The sequence below is a fragment of the Mustela nivalis genome (genome assembly GCF_964662115.1).
Source record: "Mustela nivalis genome assembly, chromosome: Y".
Classification (NCBI taxonomy): Eukaryota; Metazoa; Chordata; class Mammalia; order Carnivora; family Mustelidae; genus Mustela; species Mustela nivalis.
In genome coordinates this window covers 28,966,712-28,987,241 of record NC_139041.1, presented here as the reverse complement: position 1 = coordinate 28,987,241, position 20,530 = coordinate 28,966,712, and the positions used below count along the sequence as shown (strand labels likewise).

The following is a 20,530-nucleotide window of genomic DNA, read 5'->3' as shown; positions in this document are numbered from 1 at the left end:
GTCTGCACGGCACTCTCCCAGCCAACCACCCAGATGCAGGGAGGCAGGTCTGGAACCCATGTTATAAAATTATGGATTTAGGAAAGAAAGTTCACTGTTCACAATCATACCCCAAAGAAGAATACTACTTTCAGAACTCCGCCATGGGAAATGGAAATGGCCAGCGGCCGCGTCAATTGCGTCACTCACCTCGCAGGACTGACGAGAAACGCTCGACTTTGTTAGGGTTGCCTTCAAAATTGCCTGAACAAATATCCTTCATCTCTGCGACGGACAGATTCCCAAAGTTTGCTCTTATTTTTTAGTAAGTATGCCAGCAACTACTATGTAAATGTAGGCGAAAAGAAGTCCAAACAGAGAGGCCCGTCCTTCACTCGCCATCCTTTTATGTCAGGATTGGGCCCTGGTCGGTCTTCCGGTCTCCGCTTCTACGACACAAGGGGACCTGCGTTCGGCCCGACAACGGTTGGGATGATTTCCTTTCCTTCGGAGCGCGATGGCGGCTGGTGAGGCTGGAGTAACTCTGGGGCAGCCGCATCTTTCTCGCCAGGATCTCTCAACATTGGTAAGGTTTCGTTCTGTGACATTCGGAAACACCTCAGGAGTCGGGATAACCGGCCTTAGTCATTCAGACGTGACAGTGTTGAACTGTCTGGACAATGGGTTAGGAGGAAAACGCTACAGCCGGACGCAGTAAGGCGCGCTTGCGCTTCCGTCTGCACTTCCCCTTGTCTTCTAGACCAGCGAGCTGTTGTGAGATCGTTGGGAATTCAAAACCCGTAAGGATTATGCTCAAAAGTATGCTGTTCAGATGTCTCTAAGATTTTTATCTCTGAAGGTCTGAGAAAAGCATATATTAAACAGATTAAGTTTGCACCTTTAAAAGGCTGGGTAGGGACAGTTTCTGAGGAATGCTAAAATTTGGGGCCTTTGCTTTTCATATCTAAAGTGAATTTTGCAGTTTTTCTTTTAAGTACAAACGCTTTCAGCATTTATTAGCCTGGTCATTCTGTTTCCGGAATAAAGACACCTTTTATAATAAAGCTATTTGTTTTGTTTTGTTTTTCTTTTTGTTTTGTTTTGTAATCAGTAGGGAGTTGAATTGATGGTGGCGACCTGTACAAATAAAAACCAAAATCACACTCCTGGTTTGTTACACAGAGTAGATTTAATAAAATGTTTCATTGCAGGATGTTACCAAATTGACCCCACTTTCGCAGGAAGTTATCAGCAGACAAGCCACAATTAACATAGGTAAGCAAACTGATTGCATACATTATTAAACTTTGAAGTCCTGACTTGGCTATTATCCAATAATGCTTTTTAATCTCTTGTACAAATAAACTGAGTTACAGAAGGATTCATATACCTATATAAACATTCATATATGTAAACTACATACTGTATATAAGTTTATATATATGTTCATATACACACACACACGGAATGATATATTCCTGTATATATACAGATTGAAATTCAGCCACAAAAAGACCTGCTAGAGTTCCTTCAGAACACAGTGACTTCAGCTCACCTTGATGGCTCAATCCTTAAATCTCTCCCTTCCGCTCAGGTCCTAGGATGGAGTCCCCAGGTAGGGCTCCCTGCTCGGCAGGGACCAGGATCCTCCTCTCCCACTCCCCTTGCTTGTGTTCCCTCTCTCACTGTCTGTTTCTGTCAAATACATAAAATCTTAAAAAAAAAACAAAAACCCACAATGAAATCTCTTCATGTCTTGCTTAAGAAGCAAGTGTTTCAAAAAGACATAGATGGGGATGCTTAAGTGGTCCAGTGGGTTAAACCGCTGCCTTCAGCTCAGGTCATGATCTCAAAGCCCTGGGACCCAGTACCATAGAGCTCCCTGCTCAGGGGAGTCTGCTTCTCCCTCCCCCTCTGTGGTCGCACCTCTCTTTCTCTCAGATAAATAAAACAAAATCTTCATTTAAAAAGTACTGGAAGTATATTTTTTAAAAAGACATAGATTTGTGAAAAAAACAGTATGTTCTACAGATAAGGTTGTGCATAAACCAGAGGTTAAAGAAACCCTAAAATGCTAATGAACACAGGATTATTGTTAAAACAGGTCTTCAAAAGTCTTTATATGTTATGATTAAGTAAAAATTTTTCTTAATTGGCAACTTCCTAATTTACAACACAAGTTACTTGGTTGACTCTAAAATTTGGATATTTTAGGATTTCTACAAATAGTAAAACCTTTTAAAACTCATAGTTATGAAGAACTTGGAAAACATTATACCACTTCTAAAGTATATTTAATAATCGTAATTAAACAAACACTTTTTGATTTTTATGGGTTCTCTTTTTTGTATCTCATTTTTATGCATAATTACCTCACTCAAAATACTGATAAGTTTTTAAGTACACAAAACTTTGTGTATTTTTCAATAATTTTTATTTCAAGGAGCTTTTTTTTTCCAGATCAACAATACACTTAGCAGCTTATGTTAACACACCAAGAGTGTTCGTATACAAGCTGGGTATTTAGAAACTTATGTTTGGTCGAGCCCCACAACGGGCTCTCTGCTCATTGGGGAGCCTGCTTCCTTCTCTCTCTCTGCCTGCCTCTCTGCCTACTTGTGGTCTTTGTCTGTCAAATAAATAAATAAAACTCTTTTGGGGCGCCTGGGTGGCTCAGTGGGTTAAGCCGCTGCCTTCGGCTCAGGTCATGATCCCAGGGACCTGGGATCGAGTCCCGCATAGGGCTCTCTGCTGAGCAGAGAGCTTGCTTTCCTCTCTCTCTCTCTCTCTCTTTCTGCCTGCCTCTCTGCCTACTTGTGATCTTTCTCTGTCAAATAAATAAATAAAATATTAAAAAAAAAAAAAAAAGAAACTTATCTTTGGTCTTGTTTCAGGAAAGTTTTGTATAGAAAGTGTATGTGGAAGGAGAAATTCATTATTGGTTATAGATTGGCATATTTATAATGAGTTATGCATTTGGTTTCTCTACACTAAAATATTTGGTGTAATTGGATGCACATAGATTAATTTTTTTTGTTTTTTTGTAGGTACAATTGGTCATGTTGCTCACGGAAAATCTACAGTTGTAAAAGCTATTTCCGGAGTTCACACTGTCAGGTTCAAAAATGAATTGGAGAGAAATATTACAATTAAGCTTGGATATGCTAATGCCAAGGTACATAAGATGTTCAAGTAGAAACTATGTTTATGTTACTTGTCAAATATACAGATGGCAATTTCAACCTTTTCACTGATTACAGATTTATAAACTCGATGATACAAGTTGTCCTCGGCCAGAATGTTACAGATCCTGTGGCAGTAGTACACCTGATGAGTTTCCTACAGATATTCCAGGGACCAAAGGGAACTTCAAACTAGTCAGGTGATTGTTTTTGTAGTAAACATGCTTGTTTGTCTTGTGCTTATTTAAATATTTAAATATGTGCTAGAGAGGGGGCGCCTGGGTAGCTCAGTGGGTTAAGGCCTCTGCTTACGGCTCAGGTCATGATCCCAGGGTCTGGGATCGAGCCCCACATCGGGTTCTCTGCTCAGCAGGGAGCCTGCTTCCTCCTCTCTCTCTATCTCTCTGGCTACTTGTGATCTCTGTCTGTCAAATAAATAAATCTTTAAAAAAATAAAATAAAATAAAATAAATATGTGCTAGAGATATTAAAAAATGATTAAAACCAAAGCTTTTTTTTTTTTTTTTTTACAAATTCATATGTAAAGCTTGATACATATGAATTTGTTTTGATATGTAAGATATTTTGAAGAATGTTTTCTAGGTAAGAGTTTATAATACATAATTTTTTATAACAGTTTTTAAAATAATAAATATATAATAAGAGATTGCAAGGCTGATAATTAAAATGTATTATGTATGTGCAGATTCTCTAAAGAATTACATGTAAACATGAAACCATTACATTTGGTAGTTTCTTTGGACTTTTGTTTTCAACATTGTTTCTGTTTCCTATCAGAAGAACAAAGACATTCTTAATTATTTTTTTGTGATTCCTTTGATAGTCTGCTATTTTAGGAATGTTACATTCCTTGATTCCTCAAAAGACAATATTGACATACACCAAGTGATATATATGGGTACCCAGTGAAAGTTTAGATCATGAGGATATAAATATGTAATTTTTGAAAATGATAAGTTTTGTTTACATGGCCTTTTTTTTGTTTTTAAGGTAAGCCCTCACCTTTTTGCATTAGACTGGCAATCCCAAATGGTTTTTCAAGATGCTAGAGATTTTTCAACAAATTCCTTTTTTGGATGACCATTCCTATTCTGTAACAGTTGTATTGTTTTTCCTAAACCAATCTAATTTGTTTCAGATGATCACAATTTTACCTGCTGAAAACTATTAAAAATCTCCCACACTTTTTTAATGTAAATTTTAACATTAAAATTTACAGTCAAAATCTATAAATCCTTAAGGTATATCTTAGTAATTTTTTAATGTAAGGATTGTATATACCTAAAATTATAAATCTTTGCACATGCAGTCTTCTTACATTTTTCAGCAGTTCTCCTGTATTATATTTATTTCATTTTTAACTTTGATAAATTTAGTCTTACAGGAAATTGGGAAGGTGGCAGAGAGAATTCCCTGACCCTTTTTCCCCACAGTTCCGTAATTGTGTCAAATCAAAGCATAACCTCTAAACAAGGAACTTGATATTGGCATAAAGTGGGTTTGTATGTTCACCCTATTTTTCATGTATCCATTACTATAACTAGCACACTTTACATAAATAAAACTGGGGTTTTTGTTGTCTTTACAACAGGGGGTTGTTGTTGTCTTTACAGATATTTTTTATTGATGTAAAATTATGAAGAAAGATAACTGTACAGATACAGTTCAATTATTTTTGGCTAGTGTGTACACCTAAGTAATCAACGTTCCAATTAGCAATAATCGCGCCTCGGATAAACCTCATTGGCTACGATCCTGCCACTGTGCAGAGCTAGTAATCAACGTTCCAAATAAGACACAGTACATTTCATTCCAAAGAATTCTCTTGTGCTTGGCCCACAATGGTTTATCGCTTTCTAAATTTTTATCACCAGAAATTAGTTTTGCTTGTTGTGAGTTCATATGAAAGAGATGACACTGCATGTACTATTCTGTGGTTAGATTCTTCAATTAACAATGTTTTTGAGTATTTATTGAAAATTTCTTTTGCTGTATGAAGAATCAGGAATTTATTTTTTATTGCTAATTAGTGTTCCACTGTATGAATATGCTAGTTTCTTTATCACTTGTCAGGAAATAAATGAGTTATTTCTGGGTTTGGGCAGTTTAATAGAGCTGCTATGAATATACATAAGCAGTCTGTTTTCTTGGACTAAAATTAAAATACCTGTTCAGTAAGTACCTAGGAGTAGAGTTGTTCAGATGTGGATTAAGAGTATGTTTAACTTTGTAAGAAAATTCCAAGGAGTTTTCCATAGTTTTGTATGAATTCACATTCTTTACCGAATTATATGAACATTTCATTTGTCCTACATCTTTCCCAATATGTGATTATTTCATTTTTTAAAACTGTCTTACATATTTACTCTTTAAAATTCTAGAGGGTAAAAGAAGAGCCAAAAAAATAAAGAATAAAAATAATAAAATTCTATGGGGCGCCTGGGTGGCTCAGTGGGTTAAGCTGCTGCCTTCGGCTCAGGTCATGATCTCAGGGTCCTGGGATCGAGTCCCGCATCGGGCTCTCTGCTCAGCAGGGAGCCTGCTTCCTTCTCTCTCTCTGCCTGCTTGTGATCTCTCTCTCTCTCTCTGTCAAATAAATAAATAAATATCTAAAATAAATAAATAAATAAAATTCTAGAGGGTGTAGGATGGTATCTCATTATACTGCTAATTTTTATTTCTCTGATGAATAAGGATACTGATTACCGTTTATTTTCATACTTGACATTAATGTCTCCGTTTTTAAAAAAATATATATTACTTTTTTTATTATGTTCTATTAGTCACCATACAGTACTTCATTAGTTTTTGGTGTAGTGTTGCAAGATTCATTGCTTCATGCGTCCCTTGAGTAATTTTGGGCTCAAATTTATCGGTTTTGTTAATTTTTGTTTTAGAATTAAACTTCTTATTTTTTATCTTTCAACTGTAAGATTTTCTTAATACCTTCTCCATAGAAATCACCATACATGTACTACAAATACTTTTTCCATATGTAATTTTCTTCGCTATTCACAGTGATTTTTTTTTTAAAGATTTTATTTATTTTTCGTTGGGGGGAGAGTGAGCACAGGCAGACAGAATGGCAGGCAGAGGTTGAGGGAGAAGCAGGCTCCCTGCTGAGCAAGGAGCCCAATGTAGGACTCGATCCCAGGACACTGGGACCATGACCTGAGCCGAAGGCAGCTGCTTAACCAACTGAGCCACCCAGGTGTCCCCACAGTGATTTTTAATGTGCAGAAGTTTCCCATTGTGATGCAGTCTGATTTTTTTAAGAAAAGGTTTTTTTTTTTTTTGTTTTGTTTTTTAAGATTTTATTTATTTATTTGACAGAGAGAAATCACAAGTAGATGGAGAGGCAGGCAGAGAGAGAGAGAGGGAAGCAGGCTCCCTGCTGAGCAGAGAGCCCGATGTGGGACTCGATCCCAGGACCCTGAGATCATGACCTGAGCCGAAGGCAGCGGCTTAACCCACTGAGCCACCCAGGTGCCCCAAGAAAAGGTTTTTTGCATTCTCTGTAAGTCATCTTTTCCATCATAAGACAGGTTAAATATTCTCCTGTTACTCTTTTACTTCTAGATGCTTAATAGATTTTTTGTCTTTAGTTCTGTGAAATATTTCAAATTGATTTTCATGTATAAGGGTTAGGATTTTTTCCTACATAATTACATACTTGTTCCAATATGAGTTGTTGAAAACTCTTCTATTAATATCATTCCATTTCCTTAGTATTTACATTCATGTGTGAGTCTTTTTCTGGATACTACTCTCTTTTTGGTGAATTATTTGTGGTTATAATAATGATATAATATCTTGAATACTGTAATCTTATTTCTTTTCCATTTTTTATTTAAATACAACTATTTAACATATACAGTATTATTAGTATTACAGGTAGAATTCAGTGATTCATAAGTCTTTTGTAACACCCACTGCTCATTACGTCACTTAATACCCTTCACCCAGTTACCACATCCTTTCACCCACCTCCCCTCCAGTAACATTCAGTTTGATTCCTAGAGTTGAGAGTTTTTTATGGGTGTTTTCTGGGGGGCTCAGTAGGTTGAATGTCTGCCTTTGGCTCAGCTTATGATCCTGGGCTCCTAGGATCAACTCCTGCATTGGGCTCCCTGCTCAGTGGGAGTTTGTTTCTTCGTCTTCCTTCTCCTTTTATCCCTCTCACTACTCATGCTTGCTCTCTGACATGTAAATAAAAATATTTTTTAAACAGTCTTATCATTTGTCTCCCTCTCTGTTTTTGTCATCTTATTTTTCCCTCCCTTCCCCTAAGCTCCTGTTTTATTTCTTAAGTTCCACATACGAGATCATATGATCATTGTCTTTCTCCGATTTGACTTATTTCACTTAGCATAATACTGTCTACTTCAATCCATGTAATTGCAAATGGCGATATTTCATCCTTTCTGATGGCTGAGTGGTAGTCCATTGTGTGTGTGTGTGTGTGTGTGTGTGTGTGTGTGTATATATATATATATATATAACCATGTCTTTATTCATTCATCTGTCAGTGGACATCTGGGTTCTTAACACAGTTTGCCTTTCGCGGCCATTGCTGCTATAAATATAGGGGTGCAGTTGCCCCTTCAGATCACTCTGTATCTTTGGAGAAAATACCTAGTAGAGTAACTGCTGGGTCATACGGTAGCTCTATTTTTCTATAGGGTATCTCTATTTTTCTATTTTTAATGTCTTGAGAAACCTACATACTGTTTTCCAGAGTGGCTGCACCAACTTGCATGCATTTTCATCAACAGTGTAGAAGGGTTCCCTTTTCTCTGCATCACCTCCAACATTTGTTTTTTGCTGTCTTGTTGATTTTCACCACTCTAGCTGGTGTAAGTTGGTATCTCATTGTGGTTCTGATATGAATTTCCATAATGCTGAGTGATATTGAACATTTTTCATGTGTCAGTTGGCCATTTGTATGTCTTTGCAGAAATGTCTTAATGTCTTCTGCCCATTTCTTAGGACTGGGTTATTTGTTCTTTGGGTGTTGAGTTTGATAAGTTCTTTATAGATTTGGGATACTAGCCTTTATTTGCAAATATTTTCTGATTGGTTTCGTTGGCTGTGATATTTGTTGTGCAGACGCTTTTTATCTTGAAGAAATCCAAAAAGTTCATTTTGCCTTTGTTTCCCTTGCCTTTGGAGACATGTCTAGCAAGAAGTTGCTGCAGCCAAGGCCACAGAGGTTTCTGCCTTTGTTCTCCTCTAGGATATTGATGGATTGCTGTCTCGCAATTAGGTCCTTCATCCATTTAGAGTCTATTTTTCTGTGTGGTATAAGAAAATGGTCCGGTTTCATTCTTCTGCGGTGGCTTTCCATTTGTTGAAGAGACTCTCTTTTTTTTTCCATTGGATTTTCTTTCCTGCATTGTTCATCCCTTTGGCTGTTTGGGGTCTTTTATGGTTCCATACAAATTTTAGGATTATTGTTCCAACTCTGTGAAAAATATTGATGGTATTTTGATAGGGATTGCATTAAAGTATAAATTGCTCTAGGAAGCGTAGACATTTTAACAATATTTGTTCTTCCCAGTTGATGAGCATGGAACATTTTTCCATTTATTTGTGTCTTTCTCAATTTCTTTCATGACTGAGGATAGATCTTTTTGGCTCTTTGGTTAAGTTTATTCCTAGGTATGTTATGGTTTTGGGTGCAACTGTAAATGGGATCGACTCCTTAATTTCTCTTTCTTCTGTCTTGCTGCTGGTATATAGAAATGGAACTGATTTCTGTGCATTGATTTTATATGCACAGATTTTATATGATACTTTACTGAATTCCTGTATGAGTTCCAACAGTTTGGGAGCAGAGTCTTTCAAGTTTTCCACATAAAGTATCATATCACCTGTGAAGAATGAGAATTTGACTATCAATTCAGATGCATTTTACTTACTTGTTGCATGATTGCTGAGGCTAGGACTTCTAGTACCGTGTTGAACAACAGTGGTTAAAGTGGGTGTCACTTTTCTGTTCCTGAACTTAAGGAAGAAGCTCTCAGTTTTTCCCCATTGAAAATGATATTTACTGTGGACTTTTCATAAGTGGCTTTTATGATACTGGTGTGTGCTGATCACACGTTATCATATACCTGTATCCTTACATTATAAGGAATTTTAATGAAGAAAGAATGTTGTACTTTGTCAAATGCTTTTTCTGCATCTATCAAAAGGATCATATGGTACTTGTCCTTTCTTTAATTAATGTAGTGTATCACATTGATTGATTTGCAGATGTTGAACCAAACTTGCAGACCAGGAATAAATCCCACTTGGTCATGATGAATAATCCTTTTATTATACTATTGGATCATATTGGCTAGGATCTTGTTCAGTATCTTGGCATCCATGTTCTTCAGAAATGGTCTGTAATTCTCCTTTTTGGTGGGATCTTTGGTTTTAGGTTAAGATAATTCTGGCCTCATAGAAGGAGTTTGGAAGTTTTCCTTCCATTTCTATTTTTGAAACAGCTTCAGATGAATAGATATGATTTTTTTTTTTGTTCTTTTTCTTTTCTTTTTTAAGGATCTTATTTATTTATTTGACAGAAATCACAAGTAGGCATAGAGGCAGGTAGGCAGAGAGAGAGGAGGAAGCAGGCTCTCTGCTAAGCAGAGAGCCCAATGAGGGGCTCCATCCCAGGACCCTGGGATCATGACCTGAGCTGAAGGCAGAGGCTTAACCCACTGAGCCACACAGGCACCCCAGATATGATTTCTTTGAATATTAATAGAATTTTATGGAAAACTGACCCTGGACTCCTGTTTGTGGAAAATTTTTTATTGTTGATTTATCATTATATCCTTGCTGGCAGTGAGTCTGTTTTCTGTTTCTTCCTGGTTCAGTTTTGGTAGTTTATTTTTTTTATTTTTTTTTTTTTTTAAGATTTTATTTATTTATTTGACAGACAGAGATCACAAGTAGGCAGAGAGGCAGGCAGAGAGAGAGGAGGAAGCAGGCTCCCCGCTGAGCAGAGAGCCCGATGCGGGACTCGATCCCAGGACCCTGAGATCATGACCTGAGCCGAAGGCAGCGGCTTAACCCACTGAGCCACCCAGGCGCCCCCAGTTTTGGTAGTTTATATGTCTCTAGGAATGCATCCATTTCTTCCAGATTGTCTAATTCGCTTTCATATAGTTGCTTATAATGTGTTCTTATAATTGTTTGTATTTCTTTGGTGTTGGTTGTGATTTCACCTCTTTCATTCATGATTTTATTAATTTAGGTCCTTTCTCTTTTCTTTTTGATAAGTTGGCCAGGGGTTTATCAGTCTTATTAATTCTTTCAAAGAACCACCTCCTAGTATTATTGATTTGTTCTACTGTTCTTTTGGTTTCTCTCTTCTTTTTTTTTAAGATTTTATTTATTTATGGGGTGCCTGCGTGGCTCAGTGGGTTAAAGCCTCTGCCTTCGGCTCAGGTCATGATCCCAGGGTCCTGGGATCAAGCCCCGAATCAGGCTTTCTGCTCAGCGGGGAGCCTGCTTCCTCCTCTCTCTCTGCCTGCCTCTTAGCTTACTTGTAATCTCTGCCTGTCAAATAAATAAATAAAATCTTCAAAAAAAAAAAAGATTTTATTTATTTATTTGACAGAGAGATCACAAGCAGGCAGAGAGGCAGGAAGAAAGAGAGAGGGGAAGCAGGCACCCTGCCTAGCAGAGAGCCCGATGTGGGACTCGATCCCAGGACCCTGAGACCATGACCTGAGCTGAAGGCAGAGGCTTAACCCACTGAGCCACCCAGGTTCCCGTCTTTTGGTTTCTATTTCTTTGATTTCTGCTCTAATCTTGATCATTTCTCTTCTCCTGCTGGGTTTAGGCTTTCTGTGCTGCTTTTTCTCCAGCTCTTTTAAGTGTGGGTTTACTCTTTTAAGTAAGAGTTTCCTCTTAGGACTGCCTTTGCTGTATCGGGAAGGGTTTGAATGGTTGTGTTTTCATTTTTGTTTGTTTCCATGAATTTGTTAAATTCTTCTTTAATTTCCTGGCTGACGCATTCATTCTTTGGTATGATGCTCTTTAGTGTACATGTATTTAGTTCTTTCCAAATTTCCTCTTATGATTGAGTTCCAGTTTCAAAGCATTGTGGTCTGAAAATAACTGGGAATGATCCCAGTCTTTTGGTCCCAGCTGAGACCTGATTTGTGACCCACTATGTGACATATTCTGAAGAATGTTCCATGTGAGGATTGTGTATTCTGGTGCTTTATGAAGAAATACTTTGACTATATCTTTTAAGTTTACCTGATCCAGTGAGTCATTCAAAGCCCTTGTTTCCTTATTAATCTTATGCTTAGATGATCTGTCCTTTGCCATGAGTGGGGTGTTAAATTCCCCTCCTATTATTGTATTATTATCTCTGTGTTTCTTTAATTTTGTTGTTAATTGGTTTATACACTGGTCCCATGTATTCACATGTTCCCATGTGAGAGGCATAAATATTTACCATCATTAGATCTTCTTATTGGTTAGCCTATTTAATTATGATATAGTGTCCTTCTTCATTTCTTATTACAGCCTTTGGTATAAAATCTAGTTTACTGACGTAAGGATTGCCATCCCAGTTTTCTTTTGATATCCATTCACATTATAAATAGTTGTTCACCCTCTCACTTTGAACCTGGATATGTCTTTGGGTCTAAAGTGAGTCTTGGGCACCTGGGTGGCTCAGTGGGTTAACCCGCTGCCTTCGGCTCAGGTCATGATCTCAGGGTCCTGGGATCAAGTCCTGCATCGGGCTCTCTGCTCAGCAGGGAGCCTGCTTCCTCCACTCTCTCTCTCTCTGTCTGCCTCTCTGCCTACTTGTAATCTCTCTCTGTCAAATAAATAAATAAAAATCTTTAATTAAAAAATAAAAAAAGGCCAAGGACCCTTTTTAAAAAATAAAAAATAAAGTGAGTCTCTTGCAGACAGCATATCAATGGCTCTTTTTCTTTTATCCAGTCTGATAACATGTGCCTTGTTATTGGAGTATTGAGCTCATTTACATTTGGAGTAACCATTGAAAGATAGAAATTTATTGTCATTGTATAACCTGTAAAGTTACTATTTGTTTGTATTGTCTCTGTTCTTTTCAGGTGGTATCTCTCATCACTTAAAGAATCTCTTCTAGTATTTCTTACAGGGCTGCTCTAGTGTTCCCAAATTCCTTCGTGGCAATTCTGGACCTCTTTCTCTTTGGAATGATAGCCTTGGTGGATCAAGAATCTTTGGCTACAGACGTTTCCCATTTATAACAGTGAGTCTCAAATGCCAGTCCTGGGGCACCTGGGTGTTTAACAGTTAAGTAGCTGCCTTTGGCTCAGGTCATGATCCCATGGTTATGGGATCGAGCCCCACATTGGGCTCTCTGCTCGGCAGCAAGCCTGCTTCTTCCTTGCTCTCTGTCTGCCTCTTTGCATACTTGTGCTGTCTCTCTGTTAAATAAATAAAACCTTTTAAAAAAAATAAAATGCCAGTCATTTTTTGTGGACTGACAGGTTTTGTGGACAGGTCTGCTGCCAGGCATCTGTGTCCATCCTTGTTAGTTCAGGACCTGGTCTCCTGAGCTGCTTTCAGGGTTTTGTCTTTGTTTCTGAAATTTGCAAGCTTCAATATTCTATGTTGGGGCATTGACATATTAGCATTGATTTGAGGGGAGGTTTTCTGTGCCTCCTGGACTTGATTATCTGCCCAGATCATAGAAGTTCTCAGCTACAATCTCCCCTTCTGGGATCCCAATAATTTTAATTATGTTTTGCTTTATGTTAACACTTATCTCTCAAATACTCCCCTCATGATCTAGTAGTTGCTTCTCTTTCTTTTCTCAGTTCTTTATTTTCCATTATTTTGTCTTCTGTATCTCTGATTCTCTCTTCTTCCTCATTTATCCCAGTAGTTAGAGACTCCATTTTTTATTGCGTCTCAGTAATGGCATTTTTTAAAAAATACTCATATTTTTTTTTCTTTAAGATTTTATTTATTTATTTGACAGTGAGAGAGAGCACAAGCAAGGGGAGTATCAGAAGAAGAAACAGGCTTCCCACCAAGCAGGGAGCCTAAAATAGTGCTCTATCCTAAGACTCTGGGAATGTGACCCGAGCCAAAGGTAGCCACCCAACGACTGAGCCACCCAGGTGCACCAGTAATGGCATTTTTTTATTTCAACCTGGTTAGACTTTAGTTCTTTTATTTCTCCAGAAAGGGATTCTTTAGTGTCTTCTGTGCTCTATTCAAGACCAGCTAGTATCTTTATAATCATTATTCTGGACTCTAGTCCCCACATCATACTTATGTCCATGTTGATTAGATCTCTGGCAGTCAGTACTGTTTCTTGTTTTCTCTTTTGAGGTGAGTTTTTCTACCTTGTCATTCTGTCCAGAGAATTATAGATGAATAAGAGAACAAGGCCCTAAAATGTCAAGGATGACTCCAGAGAAATATACACTAAACAAATCAGGAGAAACCCGAAACCACAAAAAAAAAAAATTTTTTTTTTAAAAAAGGAGAATATAATCAGACAGGTGAACAGAATAGAGCAATAGGCAACCTGGGTGGCTCAGTTGGTTAAGTTGTCTGCCTTTGGCTCAGGACATGATATCAGGTCCCACATGGGCGGGGATGGGTAGGTCCCTGCCCAGGAGAGAGTCTGCTTCTCCCTCTTCCTGCTGCTGCTACTGCTTGTGCACTCACTCTGTCTGTCAAATAAATAAATAAAATCTAAAAAAAAAAAAGATTAAAGAAAACTGGCGGCATCACGTTACCTGATTTCAAGCTTTACTACAAAGCTGTGATCACCAAGACAGCATGGTACTAGCATAAAAACAGACACATAGGCCAGTGGAACAGATTAGAGAGACCAGATATGGACCCTCAACTCTATGGTAAAATAATCTTCAACAAAGCAGGAAAAAATATACAGTGGAGAAAAGACAGTCTCTTTTTAATAAATGTTGCTGAGAGAACTGAACAGTTATATGTAGAAGAATGAAACTCGACCATTCTTTTACAACGTACACAAAGATAAACTCAAAATGGATAAAAGACCTCAACATGAAACAGAAATCCATCAGAATCCTAGAGGAGAACATAGACAGTAACCTCTTCGATAACGGCCACAGCAACTTCTTTCAAGATAGGTCTCCAAAGGCAAGGAAACAAAAGCAAAAATGAACTTTTGGGACTTCGTCAAGATCAAAAGCTTCTGCGCAGCAAAGGAAACAGTCAACAAAATGAAGAGGTAACCTATGGAATGGGAGAAGATATTTGTAAATGACAGTACAGACAAAAGGTTGATACCCAGCATCTATAAAGAATTCCTCAAACTCAACACACACAAAACAAATAATCATATCAAAAAATGGGCAGAAGACATGAACAGACACTTCTCCAATGAAGACATAAAAATGGCTATCAGACACATGAAAAAATGTTCATCATTACTAGCCATCAGGGAGATTCAAATGAAAACCACATTGAATGGCCAAAATTAGCAAGGCAGGAAACAACGTGTGTTGGAGAGGATGTGGATGAGGGTGAACCCTCTTACACTGTTGGTGGAAATGCAAGTTGGTGCAGCCTCTTTGGAGAACAGTGTGGAGGTTCCTCAAGAAATGAAAAATAGAGCTTCCCTATGACCCTGCCATTGCACTCCTGGGTATTTACCCCAAAGATACAGATGTAGTGAAAGGAAGGGCCATCTCTACCCTAATGTTTATAGCAGCAATAGCCACGGTTGCCAAACTGTGGAAAGAACCAAGATGCCCTTCAACAGACAAATGGATAAGGGAGTGTGGTTCATATACACGATGGAGTATTATGCCTCCATCAGAAAGGATGAATACCCAACTTTTGTGTCAACATGGACGGGACTGGAAGAGATTATGCTGAGTGAAATAAGTCAAGCAGAGAGAGTCATCATATGGTTTCACTTATTTGCAGAGGATAACAAATAATATGGAGGACATGGGGAGATGGAGAGGAGAAGGGATTTGAGGGAAATTGGAAGGGGAGGTGAACCATGAGAGACTATGGGCTCTGAAAAACAACCTGAGGGTTTTGAAGGGGCGGGGGTGGGAGTTTGGGTGAGCCAGGTGGTGAGTATTAAGGAGGGCATGTATTCCATGGAGCACTGGTTGTGGTGCAAAAACAATTGAATACTGTTATGCTGAAAAGAAATTTTTAAAAAATTTACATTAAAAAAAGGCAATATAATGAGACATGTGAACAGAACAGAGCAATATGCTAGATTGTGGGTGTATTTTGGTCTGTTAGAAGAAACTTCATCACATAATTGTAAAAAAAGAAAAAATATTGTAAAGAAAGAAAAATAAAATGAAACTCAGTAAAAGGATAGAATGTAAAGTAGAAAATTTGAAGACTTTAAGAAAAAACAAGAATATAATCAGACAGATGAACAGATTAGAGCAATACAGTAGAATTTGGGTATTAGAAACTATATCCCAGAATTGTAAAGAAAGGAAAGCTTGGATGTATATAAAAGTGATACTACATACAAAGAAATGTACAGTTACAGAATGTAACTGCAAAGGTGAAAATGATAAAAGACTTAATGATTTGATAACCTAAGAAATTGGTTGAAAAGGAAAAAGAAAAAATTAAAATTGAAATCATGCAGGGTCATCCCTCACCAGAGCAGATTTCTAAAAATTCCAATTTTGTGCTCATCTGCTTTTCAACTTTCCTTTAGCTGGCTGATGGAGGCTCACTCCCCGCTTCAGTCTATCTTCCCATATATCCCATCAGATTCACTAGAAAAAACTAATAAAAAATTATTGTCCTGTACTCCTCTGCCTCTTCCTCCTTTTATAGAACTATTCTATCACCAGAAAGCTCTCTCTCTCGATGTCTGTTTAAAAAGTCTATTGACTTTTTATGTCTTGACTATTCTCCTGCATAATCTTTAATCCTTAGCAACCACTAATCTGTTAGTATTAATTTTTTTTGTTTTGACATGTTACATAATTCAATGTACTCTAAATTGACTTTTGACATTGATTTTTTTTCACTCGGTCTTTGAGAGCCATCCAAGAAGTTATTGAGCATGTCAGTAAGCAGCTTATTTTTCGTTTCTCTTGTTTTTAGTAAACTTTATCTTCTAGATTGGTTTTAGGTTTGCAGCAATATTGAATAGACGGTATAGCGATTTGTCATATGCCTTCATCCCTTGGCATATATAGCTTCCTCCATTTTTAGCATGCCCAACCTGAATGGTATATCTGTTATAAATGGTGAATCTAATATTGACACATCATCATTATCCAAAGTCCAAAATTTTATTAGGATACAGTGTTGGTGTTGTATGTTCTGTGGATTTGCACAAATTATAAAACCTGTTTTCATAGTTACACTGTGGTGCAGAGTATTTCACTAACCTAAAAATCCTCACCTGTTAACTAACACTCCTCTCTAACCCCTAGCAACTACTGAGCTTTCTGTTGTCTCCAAAGTTTTGCCTTTTAAAATTTCTATTAGATTTTTATACTTACACGTTTTACATTTAGAACTGTGATCCCTGGGCACCTGGGTGGCTCAGTGGGTTAAGCCTCTGCCTTCGGCTCAGGTCTTGATCTCTGTGTCCTGGGATCAAGCCCCACATCTGGCTCTCTGCTCAGCAGGGAGCCTGCCTCCCCCTCTCTCTCTGCTGGCCTCTCTGCCTACTTGTGATCTCTGTCTGTCAAATAAATAAATAAAATCTTAAAAAAAAAAAAAAAAACTGTGATCCCTTTTGAGTTTTTTTTTTTTTTTTTTAATTTAAACCCATCCCACTACCTACTTTCCTTCTAGTAACCATCAGTTTGTTGTCTAGAATTTCAAATGTCTCGTTCTTTTACTTTTTCTCCTTATGAGTAAAATTACATAGTATTTGTCTTTCTCTGACTTGCTTATTTTGCTTAGTATTATATCTTTTGAGTTAATTTTTGTTCCAAGTGTTAGATCCATGTCTAGGTTTTTTTTTTTTTAGATTTTTTTTTTATTTGACAGAGATCACAAGTAGGCAGAGAGGCAGACAGAGAGAGAGGAGGAAGCAGGCTCCCTGCTGAGCAGAGAGCCCGACATGGGGCTGGATCTGAGGACCCCTGGATCATGCCCTGAGCAGAAGGCAGAGGCCTTAACCCATTGAGCCACCCAGGCACCCCTACATTCATTTTTTTATATATTGCTGTCCCACTTTTTTCACATCCACCATTTGTTGGAGAGATTATCTTTGCTTCATTGTATTGCCTTGGTCCCTTTGTCTAATGTCAGTAATCTATATGTTAATCTTTTCCTGTGGGTTCTGTTATATTGACATATTTGTCTATTTGCTAATACCACATTATCTTGATTACTGTAGCTTTTAAATTTAAGTATTAAAGGAGAATAGTATGCTGTAATTATGCTGTAATTTTGTTATTCTTTAACAAAAGAAGATTTTTATTAGCTGTTTTTAGTGCATTGCCTCTCCATAAAGAGTTGAAAAAAAAAATTTTTTTTTTAAAGATTTTATTTATTTATTTGACAGAGAGAAATCACAAGTAGGCAGAGAGGCAGGCAGAGAGAGAGAGAAGCAGGCTCCCGCTGAGCAAAGAGCCCGATGCGGGGCTCGATCCCAGGACACCGAGATCATGACCTGAGCCGAAGGCAGCGGCTTAATCCACTGAGCCACCCATGCGCCCCAAGAGTTGAAAATTAAGTTGTTGATACACATAAAGTAATTTACTGGGATTTGAGTTGTTATTTCTCTTAATCTTATAACAGTTTTAGAAAGAGCTGATGTCTTATATTTGGGTTGTCCCATCCATGAACTTGGACTCACTGTCCATTTATGTAGTCCTTTGATTTTGTTCATCAAAATATTGTAATTTTCTTCCTTTTGATTTTGTATATATTTTGTTAGATTTTTATCTAAATGTTTTATTTTTAGAGATCCCAACATCAATAGTTTGTTTTTTAAGTTCTAATTCTAGTTCATTGGTGGCATACAGGAAAATGATTGATTTTTATATCTTAACCTCAGATCTATAGCATACTATAGTTATTTACTAGTTCCAGGACCTTTGATTACTTCCTTTGGATTTCCTAAATAGATGGTTGTATAATGTGCAAGTAAAGATGATTTTATTCTTTCATTTTTAATTGTGATCTTTCATTTCCTCATTTGTCTTACTGCATTAGCTAGGACTTCCATTATGTTCAAAAGCAAGGGTGAGAGGAGACCTTTATCTTTCCCTAATCTTAGTTGAAAAACATTCTGTTTCTCACCATTAATTATGATGTTAACTGTGGGGTTTTATAAGTAATCCTTGTTAATTTGAAAAGGGCATCCTTTATTTCTAGTTTGGTAAGAGTTTTTTAATGAATTGTTGGATTCTGTTAAATGTTTTTTCTGTATTTGCTGATAAAATCGTATGTTTTTTTTCTTCTTTAACCTGTTGATGGTAAGAATTACATAAGACTTTATTTGACAGACAGAGATCACAAGCCAGCAGAAAAGTAGGCAGAGAGCGGGAGTGTGGGAGTGGGAAGCAGGCTCCCCGCGGAGCAGAGAGCCCTATGTGGGGCTCAATCACAGGACCCTGAGATCATGACCTGAGCCGAAGGCAAAGGCTCTAACCACTGAGCCACCCAGGCACCCCACATTAGTTGTTTTCAAATGTTGAACCAGCCTTGCATATCCAGATTAAATAGTTTCATACTTAAATGTTTGGTAGAAAACACAGTGAGCCTGTTTGTTTCTGGTACTTTCTGTTTTGGAAGAATAATGATTGATTTATTTCTGTAATTGAGGTAGACCTGTTTGCATTATCTTTTTGTTGTGTGAATTTTGTCAGGTTGTGTCTTTCCAGGAGTTGGTTCCTTTCATTCAGAATATCAAATTGATAGGCATAAAGTTGTTGATAATATTCAGTTTTTTTCAATTATGCATAAGAATCTTTGTGAAAGGCCATCTTTCATTTCTGGTATTTGTCATTTGTATACTCCTTTTTTTTTAGCCAGAGGCTGCTTTTATTGATGTGTGCAAAGAACCACCTTTTTTGTTTTATAAGTTTATTTCTGTTGATTTCCTATTTCCAATTTTGTTGAGTTAGCATACTTTTTTAATGCTAAATAGTATTCTGTCATGTGCATGCAGCAATGTTAGCCATTCACCTATTATAAAACATTTTGAGGGTACCTGGCTGGCTCATTTGGTGGAGCATGCATGGCTCCTGATCTTGGGATTCTGAATTCAAGCCTCACTTGGTGTAGACATTACTTAAATAAACATATATATATTCTTTTTTTTTTTTTTTTTTTTTTTTTCTTTTCAAAGATTTTATTTATTTATTTGACAGAGAGAGATCACAAGTAGGCAGAGAGAGAGAGAGAGAGAGGAGGAAACAGGCTCCCCACCGCGCAGAGAGCCCGACGCGGGACTCGATCCCAGGACCCTGAGATCATGACCTGAGCCGAAGGCAGCGGCTTAACCCACTGAGCCACCCAGGTGCCCCCATATATATATTCTTTTAATGTTGGTTGCTTGTTGGGGTGCCTGGGTGGCTCAGTGGGTTAAGCCTCTGCCTTCCGCTCAGGTCATGATCTCAGGGTCCTGGGATTGTGCCCCACATTGGACTTTCTGCTCAGCGGGGAGCCTGCTTCCTCCTTTCTGTCTCTGCCTGCCTCTCTGCCTACTTGTGATCTCTGTCAAATAAGTAAATAAAATCTTTTAAAAAAAATAGAATTTTGGTTGCTTCTAGTTTGGGGCAGTGAAATAAAAAAGCTGCTAAGAACAGTTATGTATAGGTTTTACACAGATCTACTTTTTCTTTTCTCTGAGACATATGCCTGGGTAAGTGATTACTGAGTTACAGTAATTTGTTTGTTTAGTTTTCTTAGAACATACTAACCTATCTTTCTAGAGTATCTCCTGTTTTATATTTCTACCAATGGTATATAAGAAATCTACTTTCTTATCCTCATCAATATGTGTGATTGGGGCTTTTTTTTTTTAAGGTCTTCCAGGTTTTTATTTAAATTCAAGTTGGGTAACATACAGTATTCGTTTCAGTGGTGGAATTCACTGATTCATCAGTTGCTTATAACACCCACTGCTTATTATATCCCATGATCTCCTTGCTAATGCATCACACAATTACCCCATCTCCTTACCCACCTCCCCTACAGCAGCCCTGTTTATTCTCTATTGTTCTGAGTCTCTTGTGATTTTTTTTCCCCTCTCTATTTTTTGGTTTTTTTCTTAAGATTTTATTTATTTATTAGAGAGAGAGAAACAGAGACAGCAGGAGGAGACGGGGGCACAGAGCAGAAAAGGGGGCAGAAGGAGAGGGAGAAGCAGATTCCTTGCTGAG

At 37.6% G+C, this 20,530-nt stretch overlaps 1 protein-coding gene across 1 annotated transcript in view; it reads left to right on the top strand.

Moving 5' to 3' along the window:
- The first annotated feature begins 424 nt into the window (after positions 1–424).
- Positions 425–20,530, top strand: part of LOC309856871 (eukaryotic translation initiation factor 2 subunit 3, X-linked-like) — a 45,620-nt gene continuing 25,514 nt past the window's right edge. The window contains exons 1-4 of the mRNA XM_082718661.1: positions 425–565; positions 1,191–1,254; positions 3,027–3,154; positions 3,240–3,361. Coding sequence (XP_082574787.1) covers positions 497–565; positions 1,191–1,254; positions 3,027–3,154; positions 3,240–3,361 — 383 coding nt within the window. The 5' untranslated portion in view covers positions 425–496. The remainder of the gene's footprint in view (positions 566–1,190; positions 1,255–3,026; positions 3,155–3,239; positions 3,362–20,530) is intronic.